At 40.2% G+C, this 17,142-nt stretch overlaps 1 protein-coding gene across 5 annotated transcripts in view; it reads right to left on the reverse strand.

Annotated features, from left to right (window-relative positions):
* CCDC50 (coiled-coil domain containing 50) overlaps nucleotides 1-17,142 on the reverse strand; it is a 71,910-nt gene that overhangs the window by 38,274 nt on the left and 16,494 nt on the right. For all 5 annotated transcript variants that reach the window (XM_036347265.1, XM_036347264.1, XM_036347266.1 and 2 more), the window contains exons 2-3: nucleotides 4,463-4,525; nucleotides 2,863-2,989 (exon numbers count right to left, since the gene is read on the reverse strand). In XM_036347265.1, coding sequence (XP_036203158.1) covers nucleotides 2,863-2,989; nucleotides 4,463-4,525 — 190 coding nt within the window. The remainder of the gene's footprint in view (nucleotides 1-2,862; nucleotides 2,990-4,462; nucleotides 4,526-17,142) is intronic.

Genomic DNA, 17,142 nt, shown 5'->3' on the forward strand with positions numbered 1-17,142 from the left:
CCAAATTAACATAAAATCTGATTAAGAGTAAGCAACTATGACCTACACATAAGGTGATAACAGATGGGAAGAAAGCAGGACACAGTAGAGAAGGGAAATCCAAATGAAGTGCTAAAGGTCACAAGGGTCATAGAAGATGAATGTCCTAGTATAGAAAAGAAAGAAATGAAGTTTAAGTTGAGCTTCATGATTTTAAATCAGTTCTACTTTACTTAGCTAATTATATAGACTCCTGAGGAAGCAAAATCCAGTGAGAAAAGAGTAGTCAACACATAAACTGATGAACAAAAAAAGATCCAGAGACAGAAAGCATCGATCAGATGCTCAAACCTCAGAAGGAAGGTAGGGGAAGGTGCGGGGAAGGGGGAGAGATCAACCAAAGGACTTGTATGCATGCATATAAGCATAACCAATGGACACAGACACCAGGGGGGTGAGGGCATGAGCGGGGGGTGCGGGGACAATGGGGAGATAAGGACACATATGTAATACCTTAATCAATAAAGAAAGAAAAAAGAGTAGTCAACAATCTTCTCAAGCCTGACTTTGGACAGGAACCCTGGGATCCAGAATGAGTGGAAGGTTCTAATTCCTTCAAATCTAAGTATGTAATCCTCCTCTTGCTGTTCAGCAGTCAAGACTGCCAGGATGTGAAAAATCAAAAAACTTCATTTCTAACTTACTTATTTCAGCCAGGAATGCCTCCAAACTCCTGAAGTCTCAAGCAGGTATATAATACCCGGTTCTTCTCTCATTTAGGACCTATAACCCATCACTCATCAGATTTGATTTGTATTTTACAGTGGTTTGTCTCAATCATCTCTCAACAACCTCGTTATACTCACTATCACTACCCTCATTCAGGATATTAAACTTCCGCATCAACATAGGAACTGGCTTTCATAACAGAGAATTGTGAAGAATGTAAAAGGCAATGATTTATTCTTGAATAGTCTACCTCTGGCTCTCACCTTTACTGGGTTTGTGACACCAAACCTCCATACATCTCCAATCTCTCTCTTCTAACTCCATTATCATTTAGGCTCTATGATATCGCTCCTCTCTGCATCTGTATTGCCCACTATCCTCCATTCAAGTCTCACCATCTCTTATTTATTATTTATTTATTTATTTATTTTCTTTTTTTATCTTTAATTTCTTTATTGGTTAAGGTTTTACATAGGTGTCCTCATCCCCCCATTGCCCCACCACCTGCCCCCGTGTCTGTGTCCATTGGTTATGCTTATATGCACGCATACAAGTCCTCTGGTTGATCTCTCCCCTTTCCCCCACCCTCTGTGCCTTCCCTCTGAGGTTGGATGGTCTGATCGATGCTTTTGACTACTGCTGAATAGCTCCCTTCAATCTTGCCACCTCTATTCCTTTACTTTCCCAGTCCCCAGAGTAAGCCCCTAAATGAAAATTCTAAAACTCCAACAGTTAGTTCTCTATTACTTATAATATAAAATCTATGAAACCTAAATTCCTTAACATAACTTATGTGACCTTTTGGTCCAGCTTTTGAGTATGCTCCGGCCTCATCTCCTACCTAATCGCACCCCCCACTGCAGCAATACTGATCATCTTGCAGCTACCATGCGATCCCAGGTCCTTTTACCTCTTACCTTTATGCATGCTTCCCCCTCTGGCTAGAATGGTTTTCCTCAATTATCACTATAAACTCCTAATTAACCATCAAGGTTCAGATTAAATATATCACCTATGTTGGGACAGTTTTCTCAATCTCTTCTCTCTTCATAAGCATGAAACTGACTGTTCAATTATATGTGCTTCATGCATGTACCTGTACATATAAAGTGTTCAGAATATGTCCCTAAGGCCATTAAAGGCAGTGATTATGTTTCTTCACATCTGTGGTCTCCAGTGCCTTTCATGGTGTCAGGGATAGCAAGAGTCAATAAGAATGTTTATTTACAAAAGATGGAAGCTGAACAAAAAAATGATGAAGTTCTGTCTACTGATAATAAAATATAAAATCAAACCCTTCCCTAAAGGCAGCAAAAATAATAGGCTCTCTTGTTTATATGAACATGACAACTAAAAAAACTAAGGGGTCCCTTTGATTCTCCCTTTACCCCTTCTCCTCAAAACAATATCTAATGGTTAAATCCACTCTTAGAGATCTAGGTATTAGAGCTACTCTCAAAGAAGAAATGTACCCTGGGAGTTTTAGGGCATTGAAAATAAAAAGTAATTGTACCGTAAGAGAACTTAGATATGATCTCGTCATATCTAACTGTAAAAGAGGAGACTGAAAAAGAATGTTTGTCAGACACTGAAGCTATGAAGAGAACTGAGTGCACAATTCAGAGCTTTCCAGAAGGTTCTTCCTGGATCTGAAAAGTAAGGGGTTTGAGGAAAATAGGAGCAGCAAACCCTGATAGGACATAGTAAAGGAACCCGATACAAGTCATGAAGTTCTATCATATCACTGGATTCCCCCAGACAACCAACCTGTGAGGCAGAGATCATCTTTTCCCATCTTGTACGGAAGGAAAATAGGTGGACCACATTTCTCAAAGTCATACAGTGAAAATGCTAAGAGTTCATTCACATCAGAATGCACACATCCCTAAACCAAGTCAATGTTCCAAAAACAAAGTTTTCAAATCAAAGAAAAGGATACATACACACACACACACACACACACACGTTCACACGTGCACACACGTGTGCGCTCACACACACACACACACACACACAATTTTTTAAATATAACAGTGACAGGAATAAGAGGAACAGAAGGACAGTCTCCTCCTCCCCTGCCCTGGTTGCTGGCTCCACAGAGGAAACCAGTAAACCAGTCCTGGCTTGACTCCCTCCACTCCCCAGAATCCTCACAGGTCTTTGTAGCGCTTCTGAAGCTGAGCCTGAGCTTTCAGATCTTCCTCTTGGAGTTGCTTAGCCACCCGGAGATCATGCTGGACCAAACGGTTCCGCTGAATGTTTGATGCCAAATGATGCTCAACTGGACAGAAAGATGGAGGAGAGGAATTACAATGCTTTGGCTTGTTAACAATAAACTTCCTAATAAACTTAAAAAGAGCTTTTCCATTAAAGAGCTTCATACCCATCACTTTATTGTGTGGCCTCAACAACGCCGGTTAATAGGCAGCACAGGAATTATTATCCCCATCTTTCCATTAAGTAACAAGAGGGTCAGAAAGGTTAAGTCACTTGCCTTTGGTCACATGGCAAAACAGTGGCAGTGTCAGGACTTCTACACAAATATTCGAAAGCCAGGGCCAGTGCTCTCTCTGCTCCACAAGCTATCACTCTACTTATAAACTACATTTTTCAATACTTACTTTTATATTGCCACACCAATTAATGATTCACAAATTACATATTCATAAATATGTACTTTTGCACAACACATACAGCTTCGATTTATTTTTCATAGTTATATACTTAAATATTCAGAAAAATCCACAGTCTAGATACCTTCATTGCCTGGAAAAAGTCTTTTGCCCCTATTTCTAGGGGAAGAAATAGCTCCCTAAGCCAGACTTCTACATACCCCAAATCCAGGTGTGGACAAAAAAGGGGCCACATACTAAACCTGATAAGCTCAGGGAGGGCCTGCGTGGTGGATGTAACTACAAAGGATGGTCTGCAACTGAACTCATGTTCTTAACTAAAAGTGAGTGATGACTGCTAGTCATGTCCTAGGCCAGTATCTTCCCTGACAAAGGTCAATCTTTATTTTAAGCCTGTCTATTGACTTTCTGCATCTAAGATAACATACCTTTGAAATGTCAGAGTAGCTCCCCTTTACCAGAGCAGAAGACCACAAAACCCCTTGTTATCTTGTTCCCCTGCATACCATCTCTATGTGCTGCAAAGTTAATTAGTAACTATCCTGTACCCATCAATGTAAAAGAAATATGTGTGTCTCCATTTTACTCTTTATCTGATCACAGAGGTTTTCCTTGATTTGCTTTCTCCTGCCTCCCTAAACTATCATCAATAGATGTCATGTAACCCTCCCTATGCTTCCTCCTTTGACTATAATGCATAAAATAAACTGCAAAACAGCCATTTTCTGGAGCATTTTTTTTTCAATCTGTTGAGATTTTGCTTCTGGGCAATTGGCAGTTTGGCTCAAATAAACTCATAAAACTTCTCTACAGGTTTGGATGTTTCTCACGTTGACACATGTATAACCAGTCCCTCTTACAACACTCTAAGGTTTTGAGGCCCCCTTTTACTCCAGTGTACCCACAGTCATCTAACACCTGGCAGTGGTTATACTTCAAAATACCCGAATGTCATGCTTCACCCAGGTGTCCTGGGCCTAGACAAGTCGCTCGCAGGGATGGATGGTGCAGCCTGCAGCCTGGTGACTGTGTTCTCTCCCTGACTCACTCTAAGACACCTGCCTCGAGCTACCACTATAAAAAAGAAAACTGAAGGAGCAGGGATGAGGTCTATTACTCACTCTCCTGTTCCTGCAGGCTGTGGGCCAGGGTGTGGTCCTCCAGGACAGCGAAATCTCGACACACTGCAGAGGATGAGAGGGAAAGGCAGATAGGAAAGCTCATTAGTAATATTGCAACATAAAAAGAAAAGCATGTTCTTTACTTCAAAAGTCAATTCTCATATTTAAGATGATCAACTTTATAACTTGCACTGCACAAAACAGTGACTAGTTAGCATAGTCTTCTTTCACACACAAAAAACCACATAAGTACCTGCTCAGTGACAAGCACAGGGTATCACAAAATAATGGTTAGTTCTGGTCTTTGGCCTAAAGATATTAACCACAGAATCAGAACCCCAATGTCAGGAAATTCCAATAGACAAGAATGTTTTGCATATTGCAGCTGACAGAAAACTGAGTTGTCACGTGGTCAGAGGAGCTAAATAAACCTTGGCCAATGCTTCAACCACCTGGGGTCCAGAGGATCCTCTCCCATAGACTTATGTCTATCCTGGTGTCATTAGGAAAAACATACCTTCATCAGTCCCTCCAGTAGCAGCAGATCTCTAAGGATAATCACATTCTTTAATAGGTCCACACCCTTAGACATGAGTTAGAACTAGTTCTCTAGATCTCTCTAAAGGTAACTGTCTAAAAAGAATTTGCAAACCAAAAGAAAATGGGAACCTCAGAGTATACCAGAATCCTGCCCCTAACTTTGCCTCCACCTGGAGATCCAGGCAAAGTATTTGCTGACCTATTTTCTTAGAAGCAAATGAGAAGAGAGAGTCTCCAAGGTCCATTCTACCCCAAATTGCAATTTGAACTCCTGCTTCTTAAAGCAAACATACAGGCAGGACTCATAAAAAGTGATGTTCTGTTTGTTTGTTTTAAGGGTGTGTAGTTTAGGTGATATGTCTTTATTCTATTCCAAATGTGTAACTGACATTAAAAAAGAAAATTCCCCAAAGCCTCAGACTACTGTAATGTGTAGGACTTATGAAAATGTCCCCTAGGGCTTACCAGAGGTTATAGATGTCTTTCTACAGCTTTGGATTTGCCTGTAAGGACATTTAACTGAAATGAAGAAACATTCCTTTGTCATGCTTAGCACTATGTATGTGTACTACATACATTCATACAGCCCTGGCCCTTACTGCAACAAAAAAGTAGGCAGAGCTTAGAGAAGTCAAAGTTAGTCTCAAATGGTTTTATGATGGAGGAATCATTTTTTTCCCCAAAACCATATTAAATTGAGTATTACCTTAGCTTACCCCTTGCTCAAATGCAACTGCAAAACCAGTAATTCCAATAGGAAGTCCTGATTAGATATATTCTCACCAAACTCGAACTTGAGGCCCAGATGTATTACCCAATACTTCATAGGATGAAAGTGCTTACAAGATAAACTGGTTAACTCTCCCATTTAGTAGGAGGGAAAGATTAGGGCTAGAAGGAAGAAAGAGCTTATTAATGCTATATAGCAGGGGTGGGCAAACTTTTTGACTGGAGGGCCACAATGGGTTCTTAAACTGGACCGGAGGGCCGGAACAAAAGCATGGATGGAGTGTTTGTGTGAACTAATATAAATTCAAAGTAAACATCATTACATAAAAGGGTACGGTCTTTTTTTTCAATAGTTTTATTCATTTCAAACGGGCTGGGGCCCGCGGGCCGTAGTTTGCCCACGGCTGCTATATAGTGTGTTGGTAATAAGACTGGGAGTCCTTTTCTGAGCCAACCAGCATTCTTTCCTTCCCTAACACGTGACACCCTCCTGGACTCTAGGGAAACCATGGTGGGAATAGACTGAAAGAAGTTATTCTACACTAACATGAATTCTCTAAAAACATTTAGCTCACTAACATTAATTAAATGGCTAGAATATGTATGGATTTAGTTCATAGAAAATGAATACTCAGAATGAATTAGCTAAAGTTACATCTTGTGCAAAAGAATGCTATTTTGCCGAAACCGGTTTGGCTCAGTGGACAGAGCGTCGGCCTGCGGACTGAGGGGTCCCAGGTTCGATTCCGGTCAAGGCCATGCACCTGGGTTGCGGGCACATCCCCAGTGGGGGGCGTGCAGGAGGCAGCTGATCGATGTTTCTCTCTCATTGATGTTTCTAGCTCTCTATCTCTCTCCCTTCCTCTCTGTAAAAAATCAATAAAATATATTTTAAAAAAAATGCTATTTTAATATATGTCTTATTATTTGAAGCACTTTTATTATACAACAAAGGCTTATGTTTATATATTATAGTCAGTATTAATTTCAGATTAACTAAGATTATATTAATTTTAGAATAACCTTATTATTTATCAAACCATGGGCAGGAACCTATTATTAGGTCAGAAAATCAGTTTACTAAGTCTGGGACAAGCATTTACAAATGGGTAGGCTAGAAAATAGAGGATATCACACATCTACAGGAAACTACGGTTTGAAGAAACACTTTCAGTTGTATACACACGTGTATATGAAATGTATTATGCCACAATGTAAAATACACATCACTGAGGATTACACTCAAATAGTTTAAAAGTCACTTCAATTTATGTTGTTGGGGTAGAAAGTTACACCAGAAAAATGCATTTTATGTTTTTAATGTGCTGACTAAAATTAATAATTATAAAATTACTGCAGTTTTCCATGGGATAACCATGTGAAGAACTGCAATAACTTTATATTTATTTTACTCAGCACAGCATTAAAAACAATGTTGTGCAGTACGCCTGGGGGGCAGGGGAAGGGGACAGGCAGGAGGGGGTCCAAGGAGGAAGAAAAGGGGGACATATGTAATACTTTGAACAATAAAGATAATTTTTTTTAAAAAAAATGATAATGTCATAAAAAACATAGTGTTTACGAATACACACACCTGAAGTAAAAATATGGACTTTTAAATATATGGCACTAACATAAACTGAATTTAGAATAGTGGGTACCGCTAGAGAAAAGCAAAGGAACAGGAGTGCCTTCGCCAGATAAGGTAGGCATTCTACTGCTTTATAAGTGAGCAGAGGAGGCTGAAGCAAATAAGGTAAAACAGTAACATCTATTAAATTTAGGCAATAAGTTCCTGGGTTTCTACATTAACTGTGCTTTTTGTAATGTTTTATGTTTAGACCAGAGGCCTGGTGCATGAAATTCGTGCATGGGGAGGGGTGTCCCTCAGCCCGGCCTGCGCCCTCTTGCAATCCAGGACCCCTTGGGTAGGATCCCTGGGCCTGGTTAGTAATCAGGGCCTATAGGGGCTTTCCTTCTCCCAGCTGCCGGCAGCTGGCCCTGCCCCGCCACTGCCACTGCTTGCCGTCTGTGTGGTGCTGCCCCCACTCCCCCACCACTGGTCACCTCCCTCTGCGGGTGACAGGCATGGGGTGCGATAAATAGCTTGGCTGGCCTGGGCTTCCCTCTGCAGTGCGATCATGGGGCCATGGTGGGCCCCCTGACCAATCGCATTGCACCCGCCTTGGCTGGCCTGCCGCCAGTGCGTGTCATAGCGTGGTCGTCTGGAAGGTCGTCTGGATGGTCGTTCTGCTGTTTGGCTGATATTCATATTACGCTTTTATTATTATAGATACTCACATTTTTAATTATATAATTAAATATTATATTTTTTAAATCCACATCTTTTATTTCATCAGCAGCATATATTTAAGATGCTTGACAGATCATCAACAGGTTCAAGGAATTTATATATTACAAGTTAACCTTAACAATAACTCTTCTTAATTTCCTAACATTTAAATATTAAGATTAAAGTATATTCAATTACTGTGATTTGTCCCTAAATTCTCTTACAACAGCAGCTGAATTGGTATCCACAAAATATGGGTTGGCCTGGGCTAGAAGGCAAGGTAGAAAATATTCAAAAGCTACATGGAAGCATACACACTCACACAGAGAGTGGTATTGTTAGTACAGGGACTTAGCACTGCAGAGTAAATAAGAACTTCCAAATATATAATCTCATTTATATTGATATTTTATTTGTTCAATCTACAATTTCTTCTGCATGGCTCTAGTTTTCTTCCAGATATACCTCTGCATTCTCTGCATCACTACTCTAATGTGAGCTGGAAAAGTCACACATCCACCCACCTCTGTAAAACAGTAACCAGGCTGGGAGTTACTGAACACATTTCACAGCCAGGCCAAGTTCAGACCCTGATGTTTGCTTCTTTTCTAATCTACTCTACTTTGAAGTAAACAGTATAAATAGCATAAACTCATCTCTCAACCTAAGATAAACCACTAGGCCCTGGGCTTTCACCCTCCCACTTCCCAAGCTTTCCTTCCTGTGTGCAATTCCACTTACTCCAATCTCAGGCTGATCTTGCGATTAAGGGAACCACATCCAGCCCTCAATGGTGTGTGGCCTCCTCCTTCCTACCCAAAGATTTTCCCCAAAGTTAGAGCATGGTGGAGCTAAGTCTATTTTGCACCATTAAAACCATGTAACTCTGCCTCCTTGTTTAGAAAATCATCAACAGAAAGATGCACACTTTATCATTCAACTCAGCACACAGCTGCCGCCCATCCAGTTGCAAACTCTTCAGGGCAGGGCCCTGTGGGCCTAATTTCTGTACCACAATTAGGACTGAAGCAGCGGTTCTCAACCTGTGGGTCGCGACCCCTTTTGGGGTCGAACGACCCTTTCACAGGGGTCGCCTAAATACATCCCTGCATATCAGATATTTACATTATGATTCGTAACAGTAGCAAAATTACAGTTATGAAGTAGCAACGAAAATAATTTTATGGTTGGGGGTCACCACAACATGAGGAACTGTATTAAAGGGTCGTGGCATTAGGAAGGTTGAGAACCACTGGAATAGAGGATATAGAAACACTTTCAGAGATGCACATTGATTGGAAAGAAGAAAAAACAAAACAAAGACAAACAGGTGGTTAAGGTCAAAGAACAGTAAGAGTCCCATAGACAAAGAAAATAAACAATATTGTGAACAGAATTAAGTTCTGCCCTTGCAATGGCATCACAGAGACGAGCAAAAGTTTTCAAACATCATTTAAATAAAAATTAGAAACCTCCTTTATTCCCATGAAAAGACATACAGCTTTAGTGAGCTTTTTAAATCCAAATACGTACATATAAATAGTAATTTAGTTTACATTAAGCCAAGCAAGTTTCAGGAATGAAAACTGGGATTTTTATATATAGATAGGTATAGATATATTATCTTTCTACACAGACACACAAATGTTGAAAGAAAAGCTGAACCCAATTACAATTTAAATTTATTGCTGGTTTAAATAGTTGAGGAGGTTCAACATGCTGTCCATCCACCACAAAGATGACCAATCCTGTGGCTTATTGTAATGGCCAAGCATAAAATCCTAAAGGTACTGTCCATGATCCTGCACCAACCTTGTAAACCTATAGTATACTTTGACTATAATTGAAATACCTTTCAACTTAAATTTTATTTAGAAAATAGTAGAAAAGATAAACATCAAAATCCTAACACTATGTACTCTATGACTACATTGTAGCTTAATTTTCATTTTTAAACATTACTCTATTTCCCAATTTATCTACCATGAAGGGGAATCTTATTATCTATAATCCTTTTCATAATATTTTATAACAAAAGATATATATTTTAAATCTTATTTAAGCAACTCAACATTGAAGCAACAAATATAGGGTGGACAAAAGTAGGTTTACAAGCCTGGCCAGAGTGGCTCAGTTGGTTGAGCGTTGTCCTGTGCACTGAAAGGTTGCCAGTTTGATCCTTGGGTGGAGCACTTATGGAAGGCAATCGATTGATGATTGATTCTCTCTCACATCTCTCTCTCTCTCTCTCTCTCTCTCTCTCTCTCTCTCTCTCTCTCTCTCTCTCTCTCTCTCTCCCTCTCTCCCTCCCTCCCTCCCTCTCAGGATGTTCTCAGGTGAAGAAAGGAGGTTTACAGTTGCTTGTATAAAAAAAGGATGTGCAGGTTATGATTATTACAATAGCTTCATTAACTCTGTTTTGTGTCCTCACAACTGTAAACCTATGTTTTGCCCACCCTGTATTTAGTAGGGGAAAAAATGAGTTATATAGTATTACTGTTTTATTGATTCAATTTAACTATACCATTTCCTTAAGGTTATAAAATGAAAGGTTTTGATTTGTTTTTTAAATATGTTTTTATTGATTTCAGAGAGAGAGAAAGGGAGAGAGGGATAGAAACATCAATGAGAGATCGATCGATCAGCTGCCTCCTGCACTCCACTGATTGGGGATGGAGCCCACAACCCCTGCCCCCTGCATGTGCTCTGAGGACCTGGAATCAATCCAGTGACCTCCTGGTGCCTGGGTTGAAGCTGAACCAACTAAGACACACAAGCCAGGCTGTTTTGCTTTTTTAATGAAAAAAAGTATGCTAACAAAAACAAAGTCTACATAAGGCCCCAAATTTGTATCTGATCGTCCTGAGAAACAAAGCAAGCAGGGAAATATGAAAAGTTGCTCATTATCATAAAAGAGAAATAACACTAGTTCTTCACTGGAGAGAAGTGTTTTACTAGTAACAAACATGAAAGTGAGCTCAGTTATCATGCTGGAATTTAAAAAGAAATAACTAAATTATATAAAGGACACCATCAATAGTTCAAGCCATTAGTTTTAAATGTGTGCCTATACATATATACACAAATACACACACACACACACACACACACACCCCTACCTTCAACAAAAGCACAAGACTGAGCACAGTAAAGAGACATTTTCAAACACAAAACAACTGATTTAATCCCAACAATTCAATCTGATGCAATTTATCAAAATAGGTTCCTAAGTGTGTTTTTTCTAATCCCCGAAATTCAAAGTTAAATGAAAATCCCAGCAACCCAAACCACTTGTTTGGCAAGTAGATATATTATAGCTAACCACAGACACACTAGGTTTGTAGGCAAGTGGGTTTTGAAAATGCTGAGATAATATAAGTCTTCAAATCAGAAGTACTACTTTAATATCACAGACCATCTACATCATTATCAGAGACCACAGAGTAACTGGGCAACTTATTGGAAAAGTGAAAATGGCTGAGTCAGAAATTTCCATCTGACAGGGTAAAAGACTGGGAGTGAGTGGAACAGTGAAAAGGAGGGTGAGGGAAGGTAGCAGGGTGGAAAAAGCAATTTTTACTCATGCTGGTAGAACTGCTGGATAGAGATTAGACTTCCCATAAGAAATATCTGACTTAAGTTATCACAAATGACAAAAAAATATATCCACAAACACAATCAACCTCACAAGGTTCCTGTGTTGCAAGCATAAACTGTATGGAGTGCTGCTTGTGAAGCCAAACATTTCTGTACTGGCATTAACAAAACAAAAAAGCTACTCAGGAAAAGTAACAACTCAGATCTTGTCTATTCTTAGAAAATGCAGACGCAGATATTAACACAAATCACTCAAATCGAGCTTCCTTTCTTCTCAAGAAATATCTCATAATCTCCAGGTCATTTAGTCTGAGTTCCCAGCAAATTGATGCTTGGGTCTGCATTTGCATTTTCACCAAAGGATCACTAGGCTCTCCTCAAAACACCAAGTGACCGTGCCTCCACATGGCCCAATGTTGGATAAAGTAGATGTTAGAAAAGATTTCCTTAAACTGGACCAATCTGTATGTTCTATCGGCCCATCATTATTCCACCTACCTAATCATCTACAGAAAATTCACACTGATGCCGCTAGTCACATGTAACTATTTCTTTAAATTAATTAAAATTAATTTTTTAAAAATTCAGTTCCTTAGTCTCACAGCCACGTTTCTAGTGCTAAAAAAGCCCTGTGGGACTGGTGCCTACTATTTTGGACAGTGTGGAATAGAGAACACTCAGTAGCATTTAAAACCACCTTAACTGCGTGTGCATGTGTATGTCAGTGTACATGTGTGCTTATGTTTAACCAACAGATATAACTCACTTTGCCAGTATGGACAACCAAAGGTCTTGAATATATATAGGGAATCCCCAAAATATGTATATACACTTTGAATGATTATAAAGTGTTTATTAATATATAGTTCATTTTCAAAATTTAAAAGAATTTACAGAAATGAATACCTTTTTCTTTTTTTTTTTGGTCAATGCCTGTTTTCAAACTGATGACCCTTCTGGTCTAGGCACTGATGATAATGCAAAGCAATGAAATCACAAACATCTAGAATCATTTCGTTCAGTGTTTGTGAGCCCTCAGTTTGTCAATTGTTTCCAGTTTTGTACTTTAAGCTTTATATTTTACATATCCCCATAAAAAAAGTTTAGTTCATAATTTTTTTTGTTCAAAGCTTAGTTTGGCTTCACCCATTATTTCAAATCAGTTAAACCTAAAAAAAGAGTGAAAATTAAGTGAGTTACTACCTGTTAAAGTGTGTATACATTTTAGGGGGAGGGTACACTGTGTCCCTAAAAAATATGTACACATGTTGAGTAATTATAAAGGCAGTGTTTGTACTTCAACTGCATTTTCAAACTTCCATGGCATTTTCGGATGAATTTCCTTTGTTCAAAGCTTAGTCTTGCTGAAAAGAAAGAAACATCAATTGAGCTATCAGCTGTTAAAGTGTGTATGTATGTTTTTGGGACACCTTGTATTATTATTGGTCTTTTGTTAGCCACTGATTTATCTTCAAAGTGTGCTTATATATTACTCTCCTATGCTCTTCTTCTTCATCAGCCCTAAAGGAATGGTAGTTCAGCTAACTTCAACAGAGTGGAAAGATCGAGTTATTCTACATTTACCAAGCAAACACTGTGTACACACAGTCACAGAAACCCAGAGGTCAAACCTGCACTTGGAAAGGAAAGTGAACTGGTATTCGATGCAGTTAAAGAAATTCAATTCTGGGAAATATAACTGCTACTGAATAAACCCAACAGATATCTAATAATTTACACCAAATCTTAAAGAATTGGACTCTGAGTAGCAAATGTGTGCATTTGTGAATTTCAACTGGCCTTGAAAATTAAACTGATCACAGATGGAGAAGCAGTCTCTGAAATTTACTGCCTGTGGTGCCTTCTTTAAAGAACAACTACATTTTACATGGATGCTCCACTTCAGAACAATTTAGGGATATATGAATTTACACAGAAGTTAAATAAGTAATTACTCTTAAAGCCACAAAAATGATTAAAAGGAAGAGTGCTTTAAAATGATTCAGCTATTTTTAATGGGTTTATAAATTTTCATAATTAAACATTAAAAAATGGCTACCAGAATTATACTTAGAAAAAGGTGAAACTCATACAGTTTTTCTGTAGTACATTGCACAGAGCCCTGGTAATATAAGATATTCAGTTACTACTTACTGCACAAGGATGCAATATGGTGTAACCAAGAGTACTCTTACTTTGAGTTCAATTCTGACACTAACACTCACTAGGATGAATAATCTTAACAAATTAATATCACTCATTTTTGCTCACCTATAATAGTCATTGTAAGTACTTGTGCACTGAAGAAAAATTGTACATAAATTTTAAAAGTACTCACAAATTAGCCTGGCAGGCATGGCTCAGTGGTTGAGCATTAACCTATGAGCCAGGAGGTCATGGTTCGATTCCCAGTCAGGACATATGCACAGGTTGTGGGCTTGATCCCCAGGGTGAGGCATGCAGGAAGCAGTCGATCAATTATTCTCTCATTATTTATGTTTCTCTCTCTCCCTCTCCCTTCCTCTCTGAAATTATATATATATATATATAAAATAAAAGTACTCACAAATTATTCGGATAGAGGCAGACATTCTATGTAGAAAACAATAGACCATTGATAACCACATGGGGTCCTCAAAAGGATAAATACCATTATATAAGCAATAGCAGACAGTTTTTTCAAAGCAATTTTCCACTAAGAAAATCCAGATAGTAAGAATTTATGTCTTTTATTTTGATTCCATGTAACCCTAAAGAAACTCCAACCTTCTGTTGTTCCACTATTTGAATGGCACTTTTCCTGGCACTTAAACAAGCCCTCAAATGGTTTGGCAGCCCTCAAATGGTTTGGTTTCTCTGTTTGCCTTAACCTAGAAAGAAAAGCCACCCATCTCCTTAAACCTCTTCAGGATAAACCCAGTCATGCCCATTAAAACCCAAAAGATCACATCCAACCCAACTTAAGTACAAGTTTACACCAAGGGAAGAAAAACCATTTTGGTTTATTGACTTCATATTACCAGAGTTTCCTTAAGTACTAGCTACTGAAAATTCTATTTATCCTTGAGTCAGATATTTCCACTTTCAACTCATCTTCCATGAAGAGATACATTAGCTAGCACTTTCTTTCCTATTAAGATTAGGTAAATTAATTACAATTTCAAAAAATTTTTTGAGATAATACTCAAAATCCCCCCCCCCAAAAAAAATTAAAACACACACACAAAACTTTATTATAAATAGTGGTCATGGGATATGTAAGTGTGGTAAAATATTCTCTCGGAATTTTGCTACCATCAAGAAAATTGCAACACTCACATTCCCACTCTGGTAACCTTTTGTCAGACCTCTACACACATTTCCAGTAATCTTGGATTATGTAAATCTAAAGTATGAACAGGAAACAAGTGGGTAAATCTTGAGATTTCTGGAATTCTACTCCAATATGCTCAATAAGTGGTGATGTTTAGTGACTAGAAATGTATCTTTTCTAAAATGTATCTTGAGATCATGGGCACACTCCTAGAACAACTCAGTTTACAATAATCTAAGGGAATGCCTCCCTGAAGATCAGGAAACTGACCTTCCTAACTAGAGACCTGATGCATGAAATTCATGCATGGGTAGGGTCCCTAGGCCCCATCTGCAGGGCGACCAGCGGGGCAATTGGGGAGGGCCCCCGCTGGCACCCACCCTAGCTGGCCTGGGGCCTGCAGGCTGGAGGAAGCTTCTGCATTGAATTTCTGCACCCTGGTGGTCAGTGTGCGTCATAGCAACTGGTCATTCCACCAATCATTCTGTTGTTTGGTCAATTTGCATATTAGGCTTTTATTATATAGGACTAGAGGCCTGGTGCATGAAATTCTTACACGGGGAGGGGGGGGGTGGTGGGGTGTCCCTCAGCCCAGCCTGTACTCTCTCCAATCCAGACCCCTCAGGGGATGTCCAACTTCCGGGCCTAAACTGGCAGTCAGACATACCTCTCACAATCCGAGACCACTGGCTCCTAACTGCTCACCTGCCTGCCTGCCTGATCACCCCCCTGCCAGCCTGATCACCTCTAACCACCTCTGCCTGCCGGCCTGGTCACCCCCAACTGTCCCCCCTGCCAACCTGTTCACCCCCAACTGCACTCTGCTGGCCTGGTTGCCCCCAAATGCCCCTCCCCCGGCTGGCCTGGTCGCCCCTAACTGCCTCCCCCGCCAGCATGGTTGCCCCTTACTGCCCTCCTGCCAGCCTGGTTGCCCCCAACACCCCCCCTCTGCCAGCCTGGTTGCCCCCAATAGCCCCCCTCTACCAGCCTGGTTGCCCCTAACTGCCTCCCCTCCAGCTTGGTCACCCCTTACTACTCCCCTCTGCCAGCCTGGTCATCCTTAACTGCACCCCCCTGCCAACCTGGTCGCCTTCAAAGGCCCCCCTGCACCGGCCTGGTCACCTCCAAAGGCCCCTCCTGCCGGCCTGGTCGCCCCTCTGCCCCCCCTGCCAACCTGGTAGCCCCAAACTGCCCCCACTGCTGGCCTGGTCACCCGCAACTGCCCCCCCCCCCGGCTTGGTCGCCCCTCACAGCCTACCCCTGCCGGCCTGGTTGTCCCACGCAGCCTGCTGCTCAGTTGTTTCATCGTCCCTCACTACCCCCCATAGCCAGCCTGGTCACCCCACACAGCCTGCTGTTCAGTCATTTGGTCGTCCCTCACTAACCCTCTGTGGCCTGGTCGCCCCACACAGCCTGCTTGTTCAGTCGTTTGGTCGTCCCTCACTAACCCCCCTGCTGGCCTTGTCGCCCCACTCAGCCTGTTCAGTTGTTCGTTCGGTTGCGATGGCCCCTGGCTCTTTATATATATAGATTATAATGCAAATAGGCTTACATTAAAATCAGACTCCCTCTCCTACAAATAGAGTCTATGCAGAAGAAAGAAACAACCCAACAATACATTGGAAGATGTCTCAAAGTACACCCAGAAAACTCCTATGCAAACAACAGGGAGTTGGGCATTGATCGTAAGAACCAATTCTCTCAATAACCACTGTGACTCTCTATGTAGTTCATTAAATGGGGATATTTTTTTTTTTGAGAAAAAAATCTGTATTACTTTAGTGGTATTTAAGTTAAATGGTTCTCTATTCCCAAAAAAGCTGGAAACTCAGCTGGTGCTATGGGAAGAAAGAAGCAAAAACTGACACTTAGTGGTAAACTCCATAATGAGGAAACTGAGATGTCTTCAATACTACAAAATTTAACAGAGTGCATAAAGTAGCAACTTGATTGTTTTGGATTTTGCCTGGTGTTTAAAGAGTGTTTCGGAGAAGAAAAACAACTTTACAGATCAAGATTCAAATATTGTTTACTTATACACTAAAAACCTTGGGCTGGTTATGTAATGTCTTTGAGCTTCCGGTTCCTCATCTATAAAATGAGGTAGATATTGTGAAGATTAAATTAGGTAAGTGAAGGGCCAAAGAAAACATCGGTCATTCAATAAGAAGTAGTTCAGGAAATAGAGCCTATTATATCAGCATCATC

Source organism: Myotis myotis, unplaced genomic scaffold (genome assembly GCF_014108235.1).
Source record: "Myotis myotis isolate mMyoMyo1 unplaced genomic scaffold, mMyoMyo1.p scaffold_m19_p_2, whole genome shotgun sequence".
NCBI lineage: Eukaryota > Metazoa > Chordata > Mammalia > Chiroptera > Vespertilionidae > Myotis > Myotis myotis.